Source organism: Meleagris gallopavo, chromosome 5, assembly GCF_905368555.1.
Source record: "Meleagris gallopavo chromosome 5, MGAL_WU_HG_1.1, whole genome shotgun sequence".
Classification (NCBI taxonomy): Eukaryota; Metazoa; Chordata; class Aves; order Galliformes; family Phasianidae; genus Meleagris; species Meleagris gallopavo.
Window position 1 is genome coordinate 55,002,083 of NC_139408.1, and position 27,523 is coordinate 55,029,605.

A 27,523-nucleotide genomic window follows, 5' to 3' on the forward strand; every position below is an offset into this window, starting at 1 on the left:
ATCTTCTAATTCCCACCTCTTCAATCACAGCCTTGATTTTAGCAGTCTCAATTCTTGAACTGCAATTTAATACTTTGACCACTCCAGCAAAGCTTCAGTTTTTGGTTACATTCACTTTTTTGAAGAGCATAGGAGAGAGTTGGGATTCCAGTGTACAGTGGCTTCATAATCCCAAATTTACTGAAAGATGGCCAAAAATTATCTGGGATCAAGTGAACAGAAAAACATGGGAGGGAGTATCACAGAACCACAGAATGGCCTGGGTTGAAAAGGAGCACAATGCTCATCTAGTTCCAACCCCCTGCTATGTGCAGGTCACCAACCTGAAGACCAGGCTGCCAGAGCCACATCCAGCCTGGCCTTGAATGCCTCCAGGGATGGGGCATCCACAGCCTCCTTGGGCAACCTGTTCCAGTGCCTCACCACCATCTGAGTGAAAAACTTCCTCCTAATATTCTAATATCTAACCTAATCCTCCCCTGCCTCAGTTAAATGGGAAAAAAGGATAATTTTCAATTTATTATTATTTTAAATGAAACAGTAGTGAACATAACTATGAAACTTAAGGATTAATTCCAAGGGCTCTGCTGAAGCTTTTCTAAAATACCGAAGGTCCGATGCCTCCAGAAAGTTTGTCTTTCACAATTTTGGTTGATATAAAAAAAAAAAAAAAAAATCTTACTGAGCTGAAAACTCCATTTGTATACTCTAGGTGAAGAATTCTGGTGGTGGTGTTTCTCTCTGTGTTTATCCTTTTCTCCATCTTTGATGTGAGGTGAAATCACTCTTGCAGGTGATCGAGAAATCTTCTGTGGTTTTGATGAGTTTAAGTGTTTTACAGGAGTACATTTACTGGAACTGTCCAGGACAGGGAGGTCTTCACTGTCACTGCTTTGTCCTGCAGTAAGAGAAATGTATTTTAATTTCATGAAAATGATCAAGGTTTTAAAGCTGCAGTTGTAGTTAGAAAAATTATTAAGAAAGACCAGCTGCTTCTTGCTCAGAAAATTCCAAAATGCACACTGGAAAAATTGCATCAGATTCACTAGGTGCCTTTGTCACATATTTTGGGATTCTAATTGAAAGCAGACACTAGAACAGTTTTATTAAAAAAACAAAAAACTGTATTAATACAAGCAGGTAACACACAATTGTGTAGATATTCTACACTGCTTTGTATATTTACTAAATTGTTTTAAAAACCTGAAACACTTCTAAAACATGACTAACAGCACAGAAGCTTTAACGAGAAACAGAAAATTGTAAGCTACAGAATATGCAAATATTTTGAATTCCCACAATAATTACAATATTCCACATAACCAGTATGTCTGAATATTCTATGTCAGATAATTACTATTTTAGCTTGATATTTTAAAACTTTAACAGTGTTCTCGTCGTGCCTAAATACATTGACTCATTCAATTCAGCCTCTTCAGTTTGGATCTAATCACCAAGAATGAGCTACGGGAGCACAAGTTCTATCTAACAGAAATAACATGTCACAATGAAACAGTGGGCTCTATGCATGTTTGTATGACAGCATAACCTCCCCCTCATCTCCCTGAGGAATGTACCTGTTCCATTCTTTTCATTTTTGGCTGCAGCACTTGTTCGCTTTGGAGTACGCTTTTGTTTTTTTGCCAGTGTTCCACTATTGCTATCACTGGGCCTTTTTTGACCTACATGAGTTAGGGGGAAAAAAAAAAAAAAAGCATCTCAAGTATTTCTGCTATTAGCCAGCACTTTTTTATAAGCAAGAAAGACATTAAAAGCTAGAAGGCAAAGCAAAGTAGTGAGCTTTAGCAGCATAATACCAGACTTAAAGAAAACCAGAAATCACTACAGATGGAGACTGACACCTCCCAGGAAATGCTCACCCTTCTCTCCAACGTCTCTTTCAGGCACCACTATACTACAATTGCTGGACGTAGTGCTGGCTTCAAATCCATTAGCAGACTCACTCTCACAGAGCCCTTCTTGAGATTCTTCTGCCACACTGTCCACTTCAATAGTCATGTCACTTTCGCTCTTGATGCTGCGGGACTCGTCTTGACTAAGTGCCAGAGGTGAGGCCACCGAGAAGCTCGACTGGACAGCAGCAGGTAAGGCAGCTGGATTCGAAGTATTGGGATCTGGCTTTTCTGGTATCGTATCTTCGCTACTGCTCTTCTCCTTTTCGTCCAAGTCATCCAAGTCTACTTCATGACAGAGCAAAGTTTCAGGACCAATATGAGGCATTGTGTCATCCTCATCTTTCAAGGGAACGTTATCACTCTCTTCAGACGGACACTGAAAGTTCTCGCTCCTCAGCTCTTGCCCGTGCTGCACCGATTCTGCCACGAGGGATGGCATTTCTTCATTTTCAGTTCTGAGCGACTCTTCAGCATTCAGCCCTCTACATTCCTCTGCCCCAGTACATTCGCTGGTCCTCTCTTCAGATACAATATTGGGGACTTCCATCTCACTCTCTCGTCGACTTCTTTTCTCAGGTGAAGCCTGCTCCAAAATCTTCCTTTTCAAAAGCTTCTTATCTTTTGTGGAAGGTTCTGTTTCAGTTTCAGTAGTGCTGGAAAACTCTTTACAGTCCAAGGAAGACATGTCTAATCTTTCATTTTCCGTAAGAGACTCATTAGCCACCTCTTCTTGACTTCCTGGAGAAACCTTTGCATTCTCTAAGCAGAGATCTTTTGTCTTGCTCCTTCTCCCTTTTCCTTTAGGTGATTTTTCAGCTTCCCTCTTGACTTCCTCCGTTTGCTCTGTTTTATTCCCAAAAACCTGCACTATTTGTTCACTTTCTTCAACTTCCAGTTTCAGGATTTCTAATGGCTGCACTTGAGTCCTGTCATTTTCTCTCAGTGCGTGAGGAATCTTTGGGCTTTCCTCATCTAGCTTCTCATCATTTTGTTTTTCATTTTTTTCCAGTTCTGAAGTTTCTGGAGAAAACTCCTCATTCATGTTCTTCTCAGATGACTCATCTGCCTCACTGTCAGACGAAGCAGAGTCTGCAAAAATTTTAGAACAAAGAAATAAAGAAATAGAAGGGAACAGCACCTAGGTCATTTATTACTCAACTATTACTTTTTTCAACTACAAACTCTTTTCCAGTAATCTATGCAATTAAAATCAATTTACAGTAAGCAATCCCAAACAACAACAAAAAATCCACTTACTACAGTTCTTATTGCAACCCCAAGCCCCTGTTCAACAATAATAGTGATGGCAGCACTATTTCCTAAATTAGCCAGTATAACTGTATCACAGTTTCTAGTAGCAAAAATAATTGTACAGATTCCCACGTGGACATTGCTGAATTATTGTATGAATCACACACCACATCAAACTTAAGCATTATGATGTCACCAGGAGATTATTCAGGGACCCACACTAAAAAGAGACGGCGATTTCACTTCAGTTCTGATTTGCAGAGGCTTAGAAATACCAGAAATATCACTGTCATGTGTATATAATTAACTTCCTTACTGGATGATGTACTACTGAGGCTGAGGACTTAATTTCCATTATAAACACTATTATTATTACACTAGGTCTGTTCAGGATTAAGACTGAAAGGCTCTGGCTAAAGAACATGGGATGACTTCCACTGTCACTTCCATGCCATGGCTCTCCTGTGAGCAAATTGTGTTCTCCAGCAGTTTCAATTCACCTACTTCGTCAATAAAATTCACAGGCAGATTAAAAAATAATAATTAAAAATAATGGTTTTAAAAATCAAATTTCTTTTCAAAAAAGGTACTAAAAAACCTTCAAAAACATACACAGGACTGAGATCACTCACCGTTTGATCCTCTATCAGAATCAAACATTCCTGAGCTACGTCTTGTCTGCCTGCGAGGTGTTGCTAAAATCAAAATTGAAAATATTAATTTTCACAGAGTCAAATCTGCACCAGAAATGTGTTTTTGTCATATTGCTTGTACACTGACTGGTTAAGCAGGATTTTAAAGCTTCTGAAAGCACTCTGTTCACTGAAGTTGTCGTGTTAATGCACTGCATTACATCACTGTTTACATGCACTTCCATGCCAGAACAAGAGTGCATCAGATGTACCTTCTGTTCCATTTGGCAAAGGTGAGGAATCTGACAAGTTGTTCCGTGCACTTCTGGCTCCTGATTTACCTTCACTATTAGGTGTTTTGGATAAAGATGTGTTTGATGGAAGAGTAGATTTCAGAGGAGGTCGCCCACGCTTCGATTTTTGTTTCTCCTCATCCTTCTTCTCATCCTTTTCACTGTCTTCTTTGTTCTGAGGGAGAAAATTAACATTTTATTAAGGTGTAAATTCTTTCTCCTCCTTCCCTGCGCGTTTATTAGAAAGCCAGAGCATGGACTGAATCATCTTATTTTTTTTTTTTAAATAAGGAACATTGACAGTCGTAAGTATGGTACTACAAGAAACTTATTGAAATCATCTATCTTACTTTTGTTTTTTTCTTCTGTTTTCTCTTTGGTCCTCCTTTGTCCACAGGCCAGATAATGCGATCAGCTTTCACCCATTCATCATACCTAAAAGCAAGTCACAACATATTAGGTACAAAAAGGCTGTCTGCAATGTTTAGAAATGTTTAGAAAATTACAGAAAGCATTTACCAAGGAGAGACAGCAAAGTAGAGCACAGATCTACAGACGTATGGAGTATCTGGCATTAGAGAGATCAACTAAATTGCTAATAAATTACAAGATTAATTAAAAAAAACCAAAAATCTAGTAATAGTTTCTGAATTTCCATTAAACTGTCTGAAGGATACCAACCTCACAAACAAACTTCACATTGCCACAAAAAGGAATTTGCTTAATTTACTCAGAAATTCACAGACTTGGAACATCTAAAGTTATATACCTGAAAGGCTTTATTAAAAATAATAATAATAATAATAAATTAATTATGTTATATTTTTGCTTATGTAATCACCATTTTCCAACAAAAAACAAAACCTAGCAATTTCTACAGCTGTACTGAATATAAAGCATGGCTGCCAAGAGAAGTATTCGATCATTTTTTTCCTCTACTTCCTTGCTGCTGGGCTCTCTCCTAATCTCCCTACATGTAACAACCATTCTTGATAATCACAGGGAACACTGAACCCAAGAATAGATTCAAAATCTCAGTGCCTGCATATCTTCTAATTGAAGGCATCTTCCCTATTACCAGTGCTTCCTTTAAACACAAGTCTGATGCTGGTAACACCAGCTGGCACAATAAATTACATGGATACTTCTGCAAGGAGAGAGGATTACACAGCGTAAGCAGGATGGAAACTTGGAAACATACAAGTGCATTCTGAGATTTTAATACTACAGCAACATGCCATGAACAAAATTACTACCACTGAAAAAGGTAACAATCAGGTAACACCACCACGCTGACAATTCAATTCCAGCCAAGCCACTGATTATCTTTCTCTCTTTTTTTAAAAACAAAATCTTTTGGAAGTAATGATCATTTTAGAAATCAAGACATGAAAAATCATGTTTTCTCCTCACCTTACATTCCAACCATAGTAATGCACTAAATATAAAACCTCTCCATCATCAGTCTCAGTGCTTTTAATGCTGGCTTCATAAATTTTCTGAGTCTTTCCACGTCCATATTTTACTTTCACTTTGGTTCCAGTCAGGCAAGGTTCTGTATCCTCCTCATCCTCTTCACCTTCTGATTCTCCTTTGTTCTCAATCTCCTCCCTGCAATAAAATGTATTTTAAATACCCACTAATTAGTGACAAAGTTTTAACATTTAACTAGCACAGGCAAGCTGCTACCAAAGAAAAAAGACTGCAACAAAAATGCTCGTTTTCTGCATCACGCCCTGCCTCTGAGGCCAGCCTGAACACAACTTTGCAGGCTTAGGATTTTAAAGAAAATTTAAATAACTCTTAATACTAACTTAAATAAAGAGGAATACTTAACTTAAATAAAGAGGAATAAATCAACTCAGTGTTTGGCTTCTAAGACAGGAAAAACTAACTTCAGTTTTTAAAATACAATTCCTTTTGACACACTACTGTAAAAAATAGTCTCTTCCTTCTACGTGTTGCATAATAGCCTGAAGTTTATGAACAGCATATGAAGTTTGAAGGACAGTGATCCTGTTGCAGATATTAGCACCACTCCAATGGAACAAATATTGATTACCAGAGTTTTAACCAAGATCAGAAGTGTCTACACAGCTCTTCTGTCTATACCTACATATTATTAGTAATATCCAACCTTGGAACACAATATCTAAGCATAGTTCCAACAATCATAATCTATTGTTAGGGTGAACTTAGAGTGATGTTAAACTGCAAGAATAATCAGCAGTAGAGGAAATCCTGAAAGACTAGAAGTTTACTTTCAATAAAATGTATTCACCAGCCTTCAGGGACAGATGAACTATTCTACAGAACAAAAATGAAGATGATGAGCACCACTTGCATTACTTAAAAGAAGACTATCTTTGATGCCCATGTCACTTGACATAACTGCAACCTGCCACACACCCACACTGCACCCCCTTTTTACATACTATGGTCTGCTGAAGTATTTCTCTTTGGGCTGCACAGTGAAGTTTTCTTTAAAATAACTGTGTGTTGCTCCCACTCCTCAAACCTCCTTAAAGGAAAACATGAAATAGCCCCACCAGGCTTTATTCAGTATCAGCTGCGTCCCACACAATTCAGCCACATGGACAAGAAAAACAAGGCAGGCAGGCCAGCTTAAACAACTAAGACAATGCCCTTAACCACTCTGGCAATAATGTGAGACACCCTGTGATAGCTTGTTCCTGACCAAGCCCACTTCAACTTGTCAAACTTTGCTTCTGGACAGTATTTTCCCTTGGAAAATCATTTCTCTACTCTTTCCTCATCCATCCACTGCTCAGTCAGTCAGTCTTTGCTATTCTACATCTCTCCATCCATTAGTTTTCAACTTATCTCAGGTTTCACTCAAACTCCTCTTTTCTTCTCTTTTGCTTTCTTAGCTGAACTTCTGCCTACCAATGGTACGTTTAAGTAAATAAGTGAGTCGTACATTCAGCCATCACTAACAACAGAGAAGTTTTATGTTTTATGTTTTAACTGCCCAGTTGCTCACCATCCATACAACAGCCTGTCTTACTTGTTGTCTGTATAGGAGTGTGATTAAACAAGACCTTGGCAGGACCTTCAAGAAGATGGAAGTGAAAAATATTGCCTGCCATCTACCAGAAAAAGGTAATTCCTAAAAATATAATCAACTCTACAAGCCCAAAACAGCAGTTTCCTTTTCCTTTCCAGCTGAGCAAATGAAGTTTCTGATTTTCACACTTAAGGAACTAGTAGTCAGACCTCCAAATTGTGGATGCATTTGCTTAGAAAGTGCTCTGCTAAGGTGACACAAATTAGTGCTTACCTTTCCCTCTGCCTCTCCTCATCTTCATCTGACTCTTTATCAGAGTCCTCCTGTTTTTTAATCTTTTTCTCTTTTTGCTTTGGTGTACTTTTTCTCCCTAGTAGAGCTTCATTTTCTTTCTTTTCTGCATTCTCAAGAGTTTCCTCTACATCTTTGTTTTCCTTGTTGTTGTCTTTTAATTTGTCTTGTGTTTTATCCTCTTCACTATCTTTTTTAGCAGGGGTTGTGTCACGGGCAAGCCGTCTTCGTCCCTAGAAAAGAAATAAAACCTGGTTAAAATCTACTGTCACTTGTTCTTCGTATAGGCTCTCCAAATACACTGTTCCTGTATGGAAGAAAGGCCGGAGATAACACCCAAAAGCAAAGTATTCTAAAATCTATATTAACTTAAGCAGTTTTGTTATCAAGGGGAAAGAAGAAAAAAAAAAAAAAAGCAAAATAAAATAATTTTGCTTGATTGGGAATAAAGAAGATGAGGTTGGGAGAATTTCAGGATGCCTGTAAGGTCTGTTGTCCCTGACAACAACAGCAATGCTGTTTAAGTGCTCGTACTGGACTGAGACAAGACACCTTCCTCGTAGTGCCTCCAGTCCCAACAGTTACCTGTTGATTTCACAGAAGTCTGTCAGCTTTAGAAATATTGAATGCTTAAAAGGTATTTTCAGCAGTGGGACAACTGCTGTTTAGGACTTTCTCAGAGTGATTCTTGGGGCTCTAGTACAGGTTTATCATTTTACTACTAAAGCATCTTTGACAGGGACATTGCACAGTGATTTGAACATTTAAGTACATTACGAAGAGATACTGTGCTAAGAATCAACTCCTTCTGTGGTAAGAAATGGTCTTCTTTTGATTCTTGAGGCTTCAGCACTCCCTTGATATGCCTGTTTCTTGACACAAAGCCTCACGTTCCACGTGCAAGTGGAAATTCTCACCCACAACCAGAGCTATCCTGCTGGTTCACACTGTTCTGATGACATACAGCTCTCAGTAGCTCTCAAACCATCCCTGAACAGAAACACAACTGACAACCAACACAGCCTTAGCAAATCCTATGGAAGGTTTAGAAAGTGAAGAAATAATCAAAACGTAATTAAGAGCTGAACACCAGCTCTTGTTCACTGAATGCTGTCCTGTAAGAGTGCTAATTCAAATGTACAGTTGCTGCACAAGAGAAAACTCATTATGTAAACTGTTCAATATACAAAGGGTTTAAGCACTAAGTAGAAATCAGTCTGAACTACTTACCCTTGGGGATCTTAGTTCTATTTCTTCTTTTTCGCTCTCACTGCTGGAATAATTTTCTTCTGCTTCTTTTTTTACTTCCGTTGGAGGCATTTTTTGCTCCTCTTTCACACTCTCCTCCATTGGTTCCTCGTGTTTCTGTACGTCTTCTACCACTTTTGGTTCATTGTGATGAATGGTCCTAAACTGAATGTGTGCAGAACGGCAGTACTCTTCAAAACCATAAAGATACCTGTATGAAACAAGTAAGAGTTTCATTTACATTTCAGCTTTGCTTTTTGTTTATCTAAGTGCAAAAAAACCTATTTTCCTGCTCACAGGGAAAAACAATAACTTCAGGGAAAAAAAAAACAAACAGGAGTTTTTGAAATAAAACAACTCTGAACAAGAAGTCAAGCAGTGAAAAAGACAACTCAGCACGTACACACAGGTGCTTCCCACAAATTTAACTTCACCCCTCTTCAAGTAAGAGCTCATGACAGTGAAGCCTAAGAATATATACACAGTTTTGCAAACACGGAGTGACAGCAAAGATCAGCCTAGTACTAGAATATGGGCATATAAACAAGTTACCACAAGGTAACAAATTGTCATGCATCAGCTTGTTCTCTGTTAACTGCCTGTGTACACACTCTAATCCAGTTACAGGTGAGGGAAATGTGAAGTAGCAGATCCCTCAAAGAATAAATATGCAAATCACAACACACTATCATGTGTCTGTACAACAATTATTTTCACATCAACAGCAACCTAGCACATGTTTACTTTTTTAATGATACATACTCTTCTCTGTAAAATACAGACCTTAAATATGTGCCCACTTCAAATGCCACTGAAGATAGTCTGAACATTTTCATCTTCATCAACATTAACATGAGTTGAGTCATTAGTCATTCATCCCTATTCAATCAGCCAAATTTCCTTAGGTTCGAGTCAAGAGAACCTCATTCTTCCCTTTTACTCAAAAAGCCCAATTGTTTCTTGTTCAAACTTTCAGGAGAATAAATAATAAAAATAATCTTTATTTAGAAAACGAGCCTGAAAAAAAATGTAAATCCTAAAAGGTTTCCATTTCAAAAGTAAGAACATGACTCAAAAGCAGGTGTTAGAATAAAGTTTCACACATTTTTATTACAGTAGTAGTTCTACTACACAACGCTGTCATATCCACCAAAGAAGTATACATTAATTATGTAATTCTAAAGCTATTAATTTACAGAATCCAAACAAAGATGACATTTAAACATGCAGTTTGATATCCTTCTCTATCAACATTTGTGAGGAAGTTAAAAAAAAAAAAAAAACTGATATAAAAAAATCTGCTCTCTGTAGGCAGCATCTAAGGCTTGAACAGCATGCAACTGAGATTAATAACCATAAATTGCAAACCTAAATTTGCCAAAGTGTTTTTTAATAACTTTTGTTGTTGGATGCTGAAATGGCATCATCGTATGCTGAAAATGAATGTTTCTTGATTAAAAAAAAAGAGCAGAATTCTAATGCAGCCCTGAGCACTCCTCCTTCCCTCCATCAATTCAATCCTTGGCAATGGAAAATGCTCAAAATTGCTAATTAACTGAAGAATGTCAACTACTGTTCCATTAAACTATCAAAAATTGCTTGAATGCTGTACATGCTATTAGCAGCAACAACAAAAAAAAGCAATGTTTTCATCGTTCCACAATAGAACTTACTTTCTGTAAGCAGTTTTTACATTGTAAGAAGCAGCCGAGTTCAAAATAGGAATGCCAAGGTCCATATAAATTTGCTTCCAAACAGCACCGCTCTCAATCTTTGGGGGGAGAAAGTAAGAAAAAAGAGAAATGTAAGCTTTCGTGTTTTGTTAACCAAGAACATTAAGGAATGACACTTCACACAGACACCAGTCACAGCCTTTAAGAACGATGAGACATTTAGTTTCGGGAACACCCGACACTTACATTGTCACACCCACCCTGCTGATATACCAGTCTAAACAGCTTGAAGAGATTAAGGTCCTTGTAGCCCAGAACAGGTGGTTTATTGATAGGAGTACCTAAATAAAACAAAAATAGAAATAAAAATTATCAGCCAGAACAGCAAACTGCTTCCTCCATTCATTCACCACACAATTCATTACTAATAGTCTTCCACATTTTAATATTTCTATTTAATAGCTTCAAGATGTGTCACAAGTCAGTAGTTTCCCACCAACAATCAAGGCTTTACCCTCTTTTGAACGCATCACAAATTTCTGGGTGGTTTATTAGCGTGCTGGCAGCAGCTGCCTTGATAACTATGATTTGTGCAATAATCCCTATCCAATGGGCTGCATCCCACTGTTCCCCTTTGGAGGTGGGGGGCAGCAGAATTGCAGCAAGCTGTACAGAGTGCCTGATGAATGCTGGAATACAGCAACATGTGAAGAGATTAACTGCAAGCACTGTGGTCTGAAAGAGATGAGAAGGGGGCAGAAATGTTTCTTTTTGTAACGCAACACAGACAAACAATCAGAACATGAAACAACACAAATTCCTAATAGGATGTGAATATTTGGGACCATTCTGGGAAAAAGAAAGAATCTGAATCAGATGAGTGGCAATGATCTAAAGAACAATAATTAATTACAAAAGGAGAAACCAAAAGTGACTTTGGGCAAGTGGCTGCATATGTACAACATCCTTCCCAGCACGGAGGAGCATCACCCCCATTTCCCACTGCTTTGTCATCTCCATTCATCTTCATGCAATAGTATTTAGAATCCTGAAAATAACTCTGAACGACTTTGGGAATAATGTCATGATTACATGAATGAAAACATTCATAGTCAGAGAAGAGAATATAGAACAAATCTGGCAATAGAAATACTGCTAAAAGGGCACAGGTTAAAAAAAAAAAAAAAAGAAAAAAAAAAGGCAGGGAGCAAGATGCAGTCCTGAAAAGTCCTGAATATTGCTCAATCAACACATTGCATTAAGGAACAATTTCCACACTGGGTCTTTGAATTAAGTGCACAGACACCTTCCTGTTTCTCCTCTGCAAGTCACTGATGTCATCCCTCCTCCTGGTTTGTAGAAGGTTTCTAAGAGTGCTTAAGGGACTGGGGAAGGAAGAAAACAGAAGGGGGAGGACCCAGGCCTCCGGGAAAGTGAAAAAATTTGGATTACTCCAGCAGCATTTTTTTTTTTTAATTATTACTTTTTATTTTTCCCTAAAAGCCTCTTATTTCTCCAAGGCAGGTTATCTGTAGAAACACTGGTTCTACACAGATAGGCTCAAAATGATGCTGGCACTCTGCCACAATACATGATCTGTTCCTAAGCCTGCGATAAGCACTGGCAATACTGAACAGACTTTCACAGTCACAGACATAGCAATGCAGCAATCTTTAACAAAAGGTAAGTTGTTTTTTTCTAATGTGTTTTCCACTATAAAATCCACTTTTTTTTTTTTTCCATTAAAAGGAAATAAGGGAGAAATATTCTGACACCACATATAGCATCAGTCTCATCACAACTGCAAATGTGAATGACTTATGCAACAGTTCTCTGAAGAGAGCAGGATGTATCTGCTGACTACCTAAACGTTGCACAAGCCTTTCCAATGGATGTCTTACCCCAGGACATTAACTGTTCCAATTCATTACAGTCTCACCTAATTCTGATTCTAAAATCATTTTAAATATGCCATTTTCTTGTTTTAGCTACTGGACAAAGTGGAACGTTCTTTCTTCAGGTGAGCATCACTGCTACATCTGTGCATGATTAAGGCAAGGGGCTGAAGATGGCACTTCTCTTATTATCTGTTGGTTGAATTTCATCATCCATGAGCAGCCTCCTCAGGTTCCAGCCTAAGTCTAACAGCAGCAGAGCTCCCAGCCGTGGCTGTTACAAGAAAACAGCCAAGAGCTTATTTAACAGTGACTGTTAACACCAAAAAAAAAAAAAAGGCTTTACAAAAGCAAAACAATAACATCTCAAGGAGGATTTAAGTTTTCTTTGTGCACTGTGCTTCAAAGAACTTGAAGCAGATCTGCCACGTGAAAATGGGTAAAAGTGTTTTCCCTTGTCTAGGCTGTTATCCTTGTTCAGTGATGTGAGAACATTCTCATAACAACATCCACTACACATTCAGAAGCCAGCAGAAAAGTGGACTGAAGATGAAAGAAAATTCATTTGGCATTACCTCTGTCTTCCATAAACTTATAGAGCTGTTGGAGGAAGTTGTCCCTCTCTTCAGGATCAAGCTCTTCCTCGGGCTGTGAAAACAAATGCGGTCACAATGAAAACAAAGTATGCCAAGTAACACTTGATTTGTACAGAAGCATAATGGCAAAAACTAAACCTGAACTTTCTGCTTGGCCCCACACCCTTAAAATGGTGAAACATGCAGAAGACAAACTTTCCTCGGTGGGTTCCTCAAGAGGAGAAAAAGAAAACGAGAAAGATCATTAAGCGTGATCCTCAAAATGAAAATATTAATTACTTACTGTCTCATTCTAATACAGAAGAGGTCTGTTATTTACAGCACCAAAGCAGTTCACAGGAACATAGCACTGTTTGCTTACTAACCTTCCTCACCCAAACTACAGCTAAGGCTGGTGAATAATGCTTTCTCCAACTCTTCCTATTTTTGATGCTCAAGATGTAATTCCTTTTGTGATCAAGAACTGATGCTTGCCTTCAGCTCACACTTGGAAACGCTTTTACAGACACTTCCACAATTCCCTAAACGCATATTTTCCATGCTTTTCTATTTTAAGTTCCTTCATCTTATCTTTAAAACTTAAATTCTTAAAAAGACAAACACTTACAAAACATTATGGTAAGTAGTCCACATTGTATAACAATGCTTTTCTTCTTTTAACTATGAAAATAAATTTGGAGAGGGCTAGGGGAAAGGAAGAGAAAAAATCCACTTCTACATAGTATCTATATAAACTTCACAGAATTCTGAGATTCTAGCAGAGCCCAACAAAATCTTCTCCCTGCAACACTTCATGCATGCCACATTCTTCCTGCCAGCCTGGCAATCGCAGGACTGCTGGTAAGGCAGTTTGTACAAGGAAGACTGCAAGAGAAAGACGTACAGTACGTGTCCAAAACCTTACATTACATTATTAAAAATAACAGAAAAGTCACATGCAGCTCCAGAAGGAAAGGAGAAGAGTAATTTCAACTTCAGCCTCCTGTGTGTTCTACAGACTCGAAGCTCCAAGGCAGGAAGAGAGACAGTGAAATGTAAATGTGCGTGCTACTGCCTTGTTAACCAGAAAGCAATCTGCAAAGCATCAGTATGAATTTCAGCCCTGTCTGCATCAGTGAATTCTGTGCTTCAAAGCCCAACAGGGATCACCTGCAATCAGACAGAGATGGTATCTGTCTCGTATTTTCCCATTTTTTCTTTGGAAATAATTGGAGGAAATTAAATGAGAAATCACAACATTTCCTCATGCTGCATATTATAGGGATTATATAAAGAGGAACAGTTATCTACAGAATTACAACCTTTCAGGTTAGCAAAGGAATTATTGCTATAGAAACCACAGTTCCTTTTCCCTTTCTTGACAAGCTACATCACGAACTTTGCGATCGAGAAATTTCTAACACCTACTGTAATGTTTACTGCTTGGAGGCAATACGACTCTCACTATCCCAACCAAATCCATCTCAACAACACTAAGCATTCAGGAATATTTCTGAAGAGCTGCACTCCAACCGTTTCTTTTACAGAGGCAGAATGCCAAACCAGAACTGTAGGTCAGAACAGCAGAATGTAGGTTAGAAATAGCACTCTTGCAGACAGAACCTTAACCGTTTCACTGACGTGCAGCATTTTCACCTGAAGAAAAACAAAAAGGAAAGATGAAAGCTTTTACATGCTTACAGAATGGGGACAGGAAACCTGACTGCAATATGTGAGATCCTGAGTTCCATACTCACTTCTCCCTGCAGACTGTGTGTGAGCCAGGCTGGCACTCCTCAACAGGGACAGTCTGTGTCATGCCTGGCACCCACCCCAGGGAAGGCAGCAACTCCTTCTGAGAAGTGACCTCAATATGACACATGAAATGCTGATGCCACAACCTGCCATCACCATCAGTGAGCGAATGGAGAGCTACAGTTCCTAGAATATCCCTCCAGCCAGCAATGAGGCAACGCCGATATCCTCTGAAAACTCACCTCTATGTCCAAACACTCAGGCCTACTTTCTAGATTGGGAATAAATAAGTTTATAGAGGGAATTCTTCAAAATTACCTTTCTTAAGGAGAGTTCTGTCTTTCCATTTCATTTGCCTTATAGAGACAATGCAAAAAAAGAGACAGTGCCAAAGGCAAGTTCAAATGAGAAGCAAAACAATATCAGATTTGTTAGTGCCAGGAGTTCAAAATCAAGACCCTTTTTCTTGTCCATCCAATACCTAGAAGTAGATCAATGTGACAAAATGTGTTTTGTTTCAGGCCACCACATTTCATTTTCAAAATAAATAAATAAAGCTCCAGAATGTCCTTTTTGCCTTATCACTGAAAGGCCAAATGTGGGGGTGTTTGAGAGTTTGTTCATCCTTTCTAATGAGCAGGTCACATCATTTAGAGGATACGATAAACACCGAAAACTGACAGCAGCAATGAACACAGGACTTCTGTATCATGCATCTCCCAATTCCATTTCATATTACCTTTCAAATAATACTAACAGTTCTCTCATGTATTTTGTACAAATTAGCTGATGGTCGTTACTCTCAAAAATAAGCAGAACACAAACCTTGTGAACTTGCAGAAATCTAATTGATTTTGCTTCATTTGCCTTCCAGCCCCTTTATGGGCCATGAGTTTTCCCCTCTATCCTTAGTGTGATTTTCACAAAGAACACAGCTCAGTTACCCTGACTCATCATTTACTCTACAGAACAATGTCGAAGCTTCTGTAGATGTTAACCTGAACAGCTGAGTGGGAGCACAGAAGAAGAATGCTTACAGGCACACATCATCCACTCAGTCAACACCAAGCCAAGGTACCAGGGGCAATCTTTATGTCATTAACAGACTAACAACACAACTAACTCTTATGTGAAAGAAATGCAAGCTAAGAAGAGCAATGTGTACAGGACGCAGAGTTCAGAAGAGTGCACACTTAGGACAAGTTGTCTGGATTAATGTAAATCTGTTTTCATCATTTTAATGTTTGTTTCTTGATGCTGAATTTGAATTAAGGGAATGAAAAGAATTAAACCTACTGCAACAGGTTAGCAACTCTGCAATACATGAAGATGAGAAGCCTTAAAAAGTTCATCTCTACCAGGAAGAAACATGAACCCAACCATCCCTATACACGGGCTGGGACAGAAATGGATAATTCAGGTAACATTTTATTTGCTCTCTCAAAGTCACTGGAACAGGTTGCCCAAGGAGGCTGTAGATGCCCCATCCCTGCAGGCATTCAAGGCCAGGCTGGATGTGGCTCTGGGCAGCCTGGGCTGCTGGTTGGTGACCTGCACATAGCAGGGGGTTGGAACTGGATGAGCACTGTGCTCCTTTGCAACCCAGGCCATGCTGTGATTCTAAGAGAAAAGACCACATGAGAATCAGGAACTACTCTGAAGCAGTATGGAAGTATTTTAATTTTAACTATTTGTTTTCGTTTTTCTCTGGCCATGTTTTGCATGTTTGATTAGGGGGAGGAAATTAAAAGTGGAAGAATAAAAGGTCAGGTTGGGGTCTTCCAAAGATGACACTAAAGCCAATTCTACAGGTAGGACAGAAATCCTTTTAAACTTGCAAAATTCTAACTAAAAGCAAATTCCTCACTCTTATTGGGTTCTTAACGTTAATGTACCATTAAGAACACGTACTGAACAGACTGCATGTTGAAATCTTGATTCCTTTGGAGTCAGAAAGGTCTTCAGGGAGACCAAAAGGAACAAACATTGCCTACAAGTTCCCCTGTACAACAGCAGGTATTTGGTTATTTTATCCTGAGAAGCAGCAAACAGGGATGATTTCTCCCCTTGCAGAACAACTGAATTACAAACAAATGCACCAGTATACATAATAAGATTTTTAACAAAAATTAGGTAGCACAAGAAAAGCTTCCATCCCTATGGAGACATTGGACTTCAGATTCTATTCTCTTTCCTTCTATTTGCAGTGTATCCTTTGACTGCCAAACATACCCTTAAATCACAACCATCTCATTAGGCCAGGTTGAAAACTAGATAAAAACCAAGAGAAATATCCAGATTCTTACCTGGAGTCAAACCACGAGTGGTTTGTTGTTGTTGTTGTTGTTTTTTTTTTTTTTTTAATTTCATTTTATAAAGAAGTTCTTTTCTACAATACCTCCTAATTTTTCTCACCTTTTGTGACATAAGCAAGATCTGCTCTGTTATTCAAACCTCACGGTGTGAATCAGAAGTAATCCCAAATTGCGTTACCCATTGCAAGCATTGCCAAAAATCCAACCACATGAACATGCTGAGCAACTCAATCCAATACAATCCTTGTTAAAGTCAATGGCAAGCAATTTCCACCTTTTCTTCCTTTAGAATCAACTCAGGACCACACAAGTCAGTTACCAGCAATGAGGATTAGCATCTCACCACCGCCGTACTGCTCCCATTCTTCAGAGCATGAAAGACATCACAGAACAACCATGACAATCCTGAAAACAGTAATTCTAATTGCACTATAAATATCTGATGAAAGGTGGCGTAATTAGCAAGACAGCCTGTGTCAAAACAAAGTTACAGATTTTAATCCAGCTGCTGGATAAATAGGAGGGTCTGTCATCACTAGCTGTAGCAGGTCTCTGCTCCACTACCATTATAAAAGATCCTACTTCAGAAAAATGGGATCCCTTCCACCCTCAGAATCAGACTCTTCTGACTAACTTGATAGTTTCATGACATATTAAGTAGGTCTGAGGCCGTTTGATTGATTTAAGGCAGGCCTATCACAGCAGGTCAGCAGCAGGCCAAGCTGTGACAGCAAAGCTACTCTGCATTTCAGAAGATGGGATTGAGGGGCGTGGAGGAAAAACGATCATTTTGTAAACCTCTGTCCCATTGCCAGCAATGTAACAACATGCAGTCCCAAGACAAAAAGGTCCAATGAAGGTATTCTGGCAGAGAACGGGCAGAAGCTATTTTGACCTTGATTATTAAATGAGAAACTCGACAAAATACAAATGCAAAATCTGAGCAATTCAACATTTGCAGTGAAATAATGGCAAGGCAGCATCATTCACTCATCAGTTCTCTGCAACTGGTATTACTGCCCTTTAAGGAAAAAAAAAAAAAAGAAATGATGACAAATTCTTTAAATGCTCTCTTACTGCAGCAGCTAGCTTGGCCCACAATTCAAACAAATCATAGATTCTAACAGTTGAATCAGGAATTGGATTTAATGGGCTGAAATGACAATTCTGCTCTGAGAATCAGAAGAGATTACTACCTTTCCTCTGCTACACAGCTTCAGCATGAAGATGCTCAGCTTATTTTTATATCCCTACATGTCACCTGGAATTAATGGATTCCACAGCTTTCCATACCAACACATCTGCGTGTCTGTAATCTTTTGTTTCACTTCTTTATATTTGGATTATTCCTTAAAAACAGCCCTATTTCTTTTATAGGAATGCTTTTTTTTTTTCCTCCTTCCTTTTTTTTTTTTTTTAAACCACCAAGCTCTCCCTCCCCTTCTTTGTTTCAAACACACAGCACTTTTCTGCAAAAGCCACAAAAAATGCCATTAAAAAGGGATACAAGAAAACAAGTAGATCAATTCTTAATTTTTAGTACTGATATTCAGCAAATTCAGGCAACATTAATACAAACAGACTAATACAGACTGCAACAGTTCACACCCTGCAAAATGTGGCCTATTCACTCCTTTTCACTGCAAACAGAGGAAAAACCCCAAAGGATTTTATATTCCACACACATTTGGCCTTAGGTTTATCTAATCAGACCATTATTTTCATATAGACATCCACTTCGTATTCCGGAACAGCAATTAAGCCATAAAATTAACACCTAAAAATAGCTTCTTATTGTCCTTTCTATGTGAAAAGCTCCAGCCTGGTTGCATGCTCCACCAGACAGTTCACAGATCAGAAATCTACAAAATCTACCTCCGAATCCACATTCTCAACAAGCACGCTAACATTACAGATTAAAACACAGAATCCTTACCTACGAGCTGCATTCTTTCAAATGTTAAATGGTTTTATTTCCTTTCTGCCTAACGTGCCCAATGCCTGGACATCTTTCAGCCTGACTTCCAAATATTTGTTTTCTCTCTCTTTCTCTCTCTCTCTCTCTCTCACGGCACGGCATCCGCAGTTATACAGCATTACTTACATTCTCTTCCACATAAAAAAAAAAAAATTAAAAAAATTAAAAATAAAAAATAAAAAAAAATCAGACATTACATGAAAGGCAAAGAAAGAGACAGCCCATTTCAAAGCATCTGGCAAGCCTCCCCTGGCAGGCTGCCAAGCCTCTGCTAAATCTTCCTCTCTTTTTGGAGCATGCTCACTCCACGCCAACAGAACGTTGCTGTGGCAACACCGTAGGCAGCCTCCAAGTATGAACAGCCATTCTGTTTTTGGTGTGACAAAACCACACGCTGCAGGGGAAGTGAAAGGGAAACGATATTTGACCTTCGTCAGGAGACGGACTTCGCTTTGTTTTTCTGTATAAAGAACCAAACGTCGCCAAGCTCATCGTGAAAACGGCCAGAGACAAAGGAAAAACAAACAAATCTCACCACCAACCCCCTCCTCCAACTTTAGTACTCGTTTAGCATCGACATTTAGAGACAGGTAGCAGGTATGAAAGGAACAATGAGAAACACGTTTTTGATGACAGGAAACTGGTTGTGGAAAAATCACTCAAAATAATGCTGAAATTTTGCCCTAAATCTCAATTGAGTTTTAAACTCCCTCCACTTGGTACCATCCCTAACCTGAGCTAGTAGAGATCAGAAAAAAGCTGACGTTGTGACTCACATACAAAGGTACTGCACTGCTTTTGGTGTCTTAGGCAGCAAAGAGCTCTAACAGGCACTGTGCATTAGCTCTTACTTTGTCAGCCTTGCAATTTTGCTTCTGTAGTTTAATTTGTCTTCTCATCAAGCAATGATTTTCAGAACCAAACTACTTTTATATGAGCTACATAGGAAGTTCAAAAGCAAAATACAAAGCCATTTTTATACAGCGTTGGATCACTACTATTTGACTCAGCATCCATTTGCTCATTTCTCTTTCACCCAGATTCTTTCCATCACTCTTTTCTGCCTTTTATTCTTTATTTTTGACTAGGAGCAAAGGGAGGACGCACAGCTCTGAAGTTAAGAGCAGAACTTTATGAAGCAGAATACCTTTAGACATCCATGTTATTCTGTTATCTGTAAAGAGTAACTGAAATTGCCCAGACTTACCAGTACTTCTTCATTTTTCTCTTCTCTTTTTATTTCCTCTTCATCAGTTTCTGCAGCAGCTCCATCTTCCTCATCACTGCTAGAGGATTCCATAATTTCACTTATGTCCATCTTCCAGTTCCGAGGAACCACCTTTGTGCTGAGAAAGGTGCTCGCTTCCTGAAGCCCTACAGAAGGAAGGGCCCTCTTTTTACCTCATCCCAAGTATTTATAATCAGAAAGCATTTTTCAATTTCTTTTTCATACTCCCGTAAATTAACAAAGCAAACTTAAACCAAAAGTGATAGTAAGTGATGGAGCAGCTTTAAACACTCAGTCTACATAGTACATATTGAAAGACAGGTTTTAAAAATCAAGTAGCAGAACTTCAAGGAGCTTAGATTTGAGAACATCCATCTGTATTTTTCAGCCAGAGGGTGGTGAGGCACTGGAACAGGTTGCCCAAGGAGGTTGTGGATGCCCCATCCCTGGAGGCATTCAAGGCCAGGCTGGATGTGGCTCTGGGGAGCCTGGGCTGCTGGTTGGTGACCTGCACATAGCAGGAGGTTGGAATTGGATGAGCATTGTGCTCCTCTGCAACCCAGGCCATTCTATGACTCTATTTCCTAGACACTTGTCCTCATGAACACTGTTCTGAACACTGAAATAAATAGCTGTAAGTCTTAGTACAGTATCAAAGACCTTTGCTCATCCACATTTTCCATGCAACTGCAAAGCTGTTTTGTTTCTGTAGGAAAGTGGCAAATATTGCAGTAAAACCAATTAAAAACAAACAAAAGCCCAAACCATCACAGTTAAGATACCATGAATTTCTTTGTTCTTTTCAAGAGATCTTCATGCCTTAAAGTTTAGACTGTAAAAACAAACAAACACACAAACAAAACCCACACCAATATTTTGTTAAAGAAAGCTGCTTAAGGAGATTCTGTCCCATTCATGTCTGGACATAAGAGAACCACTCTAATGAATAAGGGAGTGATGGTATGGGAAGAAGTCATGCTTGTACAGCAAGAATACCTCAAATTCTTTTTCTTCAACAAAGAGGAATCAGAAGATTACCCAAAAGAGGGACATACTGCAAAGAACCATTCAAACCTTTGCTAGAGATGAAAAAGCACCAGCACCTAACAACTGCTGTACTCTGAAATAATTAATAAGAAGAAAGCACGTGGGAAATCTTAAATCAAAACCACCTCAAGCTGTCTTACTTGCATTACGTTAAAACCTCACTTGTAAAGAAGCTGCTCCACATCTTTACTCAAAACAAAGCAACTCTGGGTGGTGGTTTTTCTCATTTGTGTATTTGTTTTTTAAATAAACATTGGAACATTTCACCTTTAAAAATGATACGTTTTGACTGGGATGAACAGCACTAAAAGTTTAAGATTTACATTAAGGTGAGAAACTGGCCTTCACAAGCTCAGGAAAAACACAAATGCTGTAGTCACATCATCCATCCATTCAGAAAATCAACCTCTGTAATTATGCTCTTCAATCAAACATTAATTTCAGGCTATTGACATAAGCTATTCTATTAAAGGTTACACTTCCATGTCTGGGTACTTTTCATTTAAAGACATAAAGTGTTCCAACCATAGCATAAAACATTGATTCCAGGAGAGGTAAACTCAAAATGCCATCTTTCAATGACATTTCAAACACTGTACCTTCCAAATCACCTTTTTAATTTGCATAAATTTGGAGTGGAATGAAAGAAGGAAACAAAACCAAATAAGCAACACTTCTATTAGTTGCTATGTTATTAATTAGGCAGTTGTATCCAAAGCTTCTCTAATTTACCACACTTAAAGCTGTTTGCAGAATGGATGACCAGGAGCATTCACTTCAAACCAACGTGCAGTTGTTACTCTACAAAAGTTAACATTACTACTGTCTAAGTCTACATTTTTAAAACACCTAGAATTTACTCAAATTTACCTTTTTTAGGGGAGGACTCCGATTTTGGTAAGTTTAGAGCATCTACTTCTTTAATGTCTTTTCTTGCTACTGAGTAACTGAAAAAAAGAAGAAAGTTCTGTTACTTTTATAACACAGTGAAACAAGTATTTGACCCATACAAATAGAGACTTCTAAAAATTCTGGTATTTCTTACTCAGTTTCAAGCTCCTTTCCTACAAGTAAATGTGTAAGGCATTTATTACTGTGGGCCCTACTACAAGATTTAGAACCAGAATAAGTTCCCAATATTCATGTCTGAAATTCAGACATGAAAGAATCCTTATAATTAAGAAAAATGTATAAAGTTTCTGTATGGCAAACGTTCAGCCTGCACACATTTGCAAAGTTGAGATACTCTCCAAAGGCAGAAAACATTTTCTAAATACAAAAGGCACCAACCAATAGCTGCTACCCAGAACTGCAATGAGTTAAAAAGAAACAAGCATTCTATTTTCAAAACACATTTCCACTAGCACAGAACAAGGCAAACTCACACACCTGCACTGATGCACTGCTGACAAACCATCCTCATAGCAAAATATGTGGAAATTGCTCTGTTCTGAAGTTATAAAAACTACTCAGTTACTGAACTGCTACAATAGAAATGCTAACCAACCTGCGAGGAAAGCCTTACAAGTGAGTTATTACCATAAGTTTTTTTTTCTTCTTTCGTTACATTCAGAAAAACCTTAGGAATTGGAGGCTGCCATTTTCTGAATTTAAAGCCAAAATACTATGGGGAAAAAAAAAAGAGTAAAACAGAGCAAGGCTGCATGCTTTTCCAACAACCCTGTACCTTCAGTATTCAGAGCCAAACTAATCTAGGAGGCTGACGACGTGTCTACATTAAGAAGCAAAATTGAATGCAGCCTTCTGCTACCTGAAATGTGTTTCAGTGACCAAATACTCGTGCCTGAGTCAACATTGTGGCTATTAGAAATCACAAAAGTGAGGAAGAAGAGTGCAGGTGGCCTCCACCAAGGATGTTTCTGGTTACAGTATGCTGAGACAGATGCACTAGAAGTGCATGAGAAAGGACAAATAAGGGGAAACAACTGTCACAAACAGTCTTGGTATTCTTCTGAATATGCTTTTCCTTAAGTAACACACGTCTCTCTCTCCCACCATCCACTCACCCACTCACAGTTTTTTCAAGGGGGTATAAGGGCAGGAAAGAAAAGGTTAGAAGACCTTTCTTTCTTTTCCCAGAACTCTTGATTGAGATTCTATAAATATTTTAATTAAACAGTTAATTTACATCCACTTAAAATTTTGAAGTAGATTAAATACTTTTTAAACTTTGCTATTTAAACAGCAACGCCACCTGGGCACACGAGGTAATGGGTCAATCAGGTATTGAAGCTACTGCAACAGACACACGTGACAGCTGTAATAGTTAAGACATTTCTTGAAACTGGAACACACTTTACAGAACAGGAATGACCAGAAGTTAACATCTACTTGTTTGTTTGTTTTCTGAAGTTGCTGACTTCTTTTTCCTCTCTGAAGACACCGAATCCTGTACCAATCCGTAGTACAAATACAACATAAAGGGGGAAGCAGGGAGAGCACAAAGAAATTAGTTGGAATTGAACTATGAATGACAAAGGTTAAAAAATATATGTATAAATTCCCTTAAATCGGAATTGAGCAGTAACTATGCATGCTACCCAAAATGTACAATATTGCAAGCCTTCTTCTTATGTGTGAAGAACCTCTTGTTTGCACTTTATATCACAAAGGAACAGCAACTGTATACAAGCAACAACACACAAAGTTGGATCCTCCACTTTTGGAAAAAGCTGATAACATCTTCAGAAGCAAGATCTTCTATAGGAAAAGAATGAAAAAGCAATAAATCTAATAAAGGTAAGCTGTTACTTACAATTTGGAATCTGCAAAGGATCGGACTAAACACTGGTCCTTTTTCACTGTGATGTCATCATTACAGCTGGGAGAAACAACCTGAAATTTCAAATAAAACATTTTTTTTTTAAGCAGAAAAGAAAATGAAATAGCTTATCTTGAAAGGAATGACAGCAGGAAAATAGCTGCTTCCTTCTTTCTTCTAGCATAATTTTCAGCTCTGAGAAAAGCAACATACTCCAATTGATATTAGCAGGGCCAAAAATAACAAATTTCAAGAGGCAGTTTATCTCAAGCTATTTACTCTACTTGTCATGTACAAGCTGGAAAAGTTTACTATTTCATTTGTAAACTCAAACTACTCCTCTACAGAGCTGACACTGCATTGTCCTATTCATGCACTCAGTTTTTTCTCCCGTTCATAGAAGAACTGCTTGCAACAACTATTCAAAACAACAACAAAAAAAGTTACAGACCTATTTACTCTATATCAAATCCTGATCTGAGGCATTCAGCCTAAGAGATAAGTAGGTTGCTGGGTTTTTTTGGGGATGTAGGTAATATAAACCAGTACAGATTCCAGTGCATTCTTCCACAGCAGTATTAACTCCAGAAGTCTAAAAAGGTGCTATAAATTCATTTGCAGTATTTCTATCACCACAAACAAGTTTACATTTTATTCCAGGCCATGCATGTGGACAAAAACAGGATAAACTCCTGGATCTACCAGAATTCAGTGAAACGTGGACCACCCCATTCAGACAAAGCAGACAGACAAAAAGACATTATTGCTTCTCAGCTCACAGAGAGCTACACAGCCACTAAGGAAGGTAAATCCCCTACCTGGAACCACGTAAAGTTCAAATCTGCCATTCATCAAGCAATATACAGCAATCAAAAGACACACAGCCACACCACATTTCACATTTTAAACTGAGGTACAGCTGCTAACTCAGAGTCAACTTTGCACCCAATATTAAATGGGATCTGCAAAACTCTGTGAACAAAATCTGTCCATCTGTTCAACGCTCCAAGCAACAATCACATCTTTTTTGAGTGACAGAAGATGCATATTAAGCTTGTCTAGCACTATTAGAAATGTCTACTCAAGACAAAAAAACTTTTTATGTGTCTCTATAAAATGTTTTGGGCTTACAGAGGATCTGCCCTTACAGTACAAGCAAAGGACTTGAATTTAGTCAATATTTATTGTTAGAAAAGGTAATAAACGGGATCAATCAATGTAGTCAGATGAAAATAGTAGCCAGTCTACTGCTAGATGAACCCCGTTTCATGTAGATGTATGCATGATAGGAACTAGTAATTAAACCTGAAAGCCTAAGAAAAAAGGCAATCATTAAACACCAAGAAAAAATTAATTACATATCAATCATTTCACATACAGTTTCGGCTGACTTAAGAGCCATTAAACTGTAAGTTAGACACAAATATTCATTGTTGTTCTTCCACTGTTCACAGACACTGTAGAATATTTGGATTTTTAGAGAATATGGGCAACACAGCTGGTCTGACTGCATTTACAACTTTGCTGCAGAAGTGTGCAAGCTGCCCAAACCAAGAAAACTGTTATAGGAACAGTGCAGCAAATTGGGTTATATTCTTGTCAAAAAACAGTAGTGTGAAATTAAAGATTTCAATTTTTTAAACAACTTACCAAAGCTGGATACCAGTCTGCCTTCTCAGAATTACAAGTCACACTCACAACTTTGCCAAGCAGTTCATCATTGAGACGCCTTTTATCTTCATCCTCTTCTTCACTACTTTCTTCTTCCTTTTCATCTTCAGTTCTGAATTATTAAAAGATACAGTATTTTAAAGTTTTCACTTGAGGTTAATATTTGAAAGCAAAAATACTTAACAGCCAGATCTTTCTTGTTCTTCTGCAAGGACTCAGAAATAAAATTATAATTTTAAGAACTGAAATGGCTGGAAATATTCCTAAATAATAAATGCATTGACTTAAAGGACCCTTGTAGAAATTCTTTCCAAATAGTAGCACCATGTTGGAATTGGAGACGTGAATCAGCATATGATTGTGCACTGACATGAAACAAAGAGAAAGAATCTCCACCCTTAAAATTTCAAAGCACCTTTTTTCCTACTTTATAAAGCAGCTTAAAAATCCCACATTTCCTGACATGACTTCGTATTATGTGAAAGGAGAATGGACATTCAAGGCTACTACAAGGGACAAAAACAGCAACAATAAAACAAATTAATTTCATACTACTGCTAAAATATGAACAAGTCTGCATGAACTGAACTTCTCAGTCCATAATCCGTGTATGCAGCTCACATGATAATCCATCCAGACTGTTACAGCCTTAACTGGACAACAACTTTAGCAAAGGACACTAAAATAAAGGAACAGAGCACTAACAAAACTCACACAGGAAGAGAAGATCTTCTTCCTCTATTAGATTTCTTCCCAATAACTGGAGTTCCAAAGTGCTCTGGGTTGGTTAGTGGCAGTTGATCAAGTGTCTACGTGAACAAAGAAGAAACAAAGCTAATTTGCAGTTTCTTATCTGAAAAAGAATTAACCTTCTACTACCCAGTTTTCAATCTATGTCCATCATCTTACCTCACTTTCTGCAAAGTGCCTTTCTCCCTTCAAGCATAATGAAGTTCGTCTCAAGGTCCTTTCATCACCATCATCGAAAACTAGAATGCAAGCAAGAAAACATGTTGGCAGAAAATGATCCCAAACTGACAAAACGAGTCTACTGTTCATCATGCAATTTAGAATACTCTCTAAAACATGATTTCAAAGACCTTCACTTTGACATTTATTTGGTTCACAAACACAGGGAGGAATTCAAGATTCAGCCTAAGGAGGGGTAACAGTTTCACTCAAATTCATGTCAGTGCCCAGTAAGGCTTTTGGGAGCTGTAGCTTTAATCTAATTTAGACATCCACCCTATCAATACATTGCACTTCTTCAAATCCACAGCTACTGCCTGTATCCCAGTTACTGTTACCTAACAGTATTCTTTTTTCTCGCTCTTGTTTTTAAGCTATCCATTTATTCCTTACTCATTCTTTTGATTCCCTTTCAATTCTCTTTCTCCTGCTGCATAGAACTCAGAATTCACAGAATTCAGAAAGAAGATTTAGTAGACAAATAAAGATGTTAAGGGTAAGTCAAAAGGAAGTTCCATCAGCTTCTAATATGCAGCTGAAGAAGTCTAGGACACTCTGAGTTCACTGTAAGTTTTGCCTTAGAAATATCTACTCTTCGGTCATTTTAAAACATTTTCACCAAGATTTCCATTAAGACAAGGGAAGAAAAGTTACTAGTTTCCCCACTTGCTAAATTTTATTTTAAATGTTTTGGTACCTACAGTTTGAAGTAAGCAACAATATTCCTTTTATCTATGTTACAGAAATAGCTTGTATTTTAAGGAACACGCAGTATTTTGGGAATCCTGGTTTTCCATGTTCTGGTTCAGATCCCTCTGCCTGAGCCATAAGAACAGGGAGCAGAGACCAGGTGGCTGCAGTCAGTCCAGCAAGTTAAAAGTTTATTTGTATGGGTCAAAGGGCAGAATACTATTCTATATTTAAACTACTTGAAATGTGCTTTGTCCAGTAACTTTTTTTTTTTTTTAATTAAAAT

General features: G+C 38.2%; 1 protein-coding gene across 4 annotated transcripts in view; it reads right to left on the reverse strand.

The window, feature by feature from the left end:
• Nucleotides 1-477: 477 nt before the first annotated feature.
• ARID4A (AT-rich interaction domain 4A) overlaps nt 478-27,523 on the reverse strand; it is a 40,565-nt gene continuing 13,519 nt past the window's right edge. The window contains exons 6-23 of one of the 4 annotated variants that reach the window (XM_085225841.1): nt 26,488-26,567; nt 26,293-26,387; nt 25,558-25,690; nt 23,902-23,981; nt 21,996-22,072; nt 20,058-20,224; nt 12,803-12,875; nt 10,579-10,673; nt 10,333-10,430; nt 8,642-8,870; nt 7,394-7,644; nt 5,506-5,703; nt 4,443-4,527; nt 4,072-4,267; nt 3,800-3,862; nt 1,881-3,005; nt 1,578-1,682; nt 478-898 (exon numbers count right to left, since the gene is read on the reverse strand). In XM_085225841.1, the coding sequence (XP_085081967.1) occupies nt 570-898; nt 1,578-1,682; nt 1,881-3,005; nt 3,800-3,862; nt 4,072-4,267; nt 4,443-4,527; nt 5,506-5,703; nt 7,394-7,644; nt 8,642-8,870; nt 10,333-10,430; nt 10,579-10,673; nt 12,803-12,875; nt 20,058-20,224; nt 21,996-22,072; nt 23,902-23,981; nt 25,558-25,690; nt 26,293-26,387; nt 26,488-26,567 (3,479 nt within the window). In that variant the 3' untranslated portion in view covers nt 478-569. The remainder of the gene's footprint in view (nt 899-1,577; nt 1,683-1,880; nt 3,006-3,799; nt 3,863-4,071; nt 4,268-4,442; nt 4,528-5,505; nt 5,704-7,393; nt 7,645-8,641; nt 8,871-10,332; nt 10,431-10,578; nt 10,674-12,802; nt 12,876-20,057; nt 20,225-21,995; nt 22,073-23,901; nt 23,982-25,557; nt 25,691-26,292; nt 26,388-26,487; nt 26,568-27,523) is intronic. The other 3 variants (XM_085225843.1, XM_085225844.1, XM_085225842.1) reach the window with 3 other exon arrangements.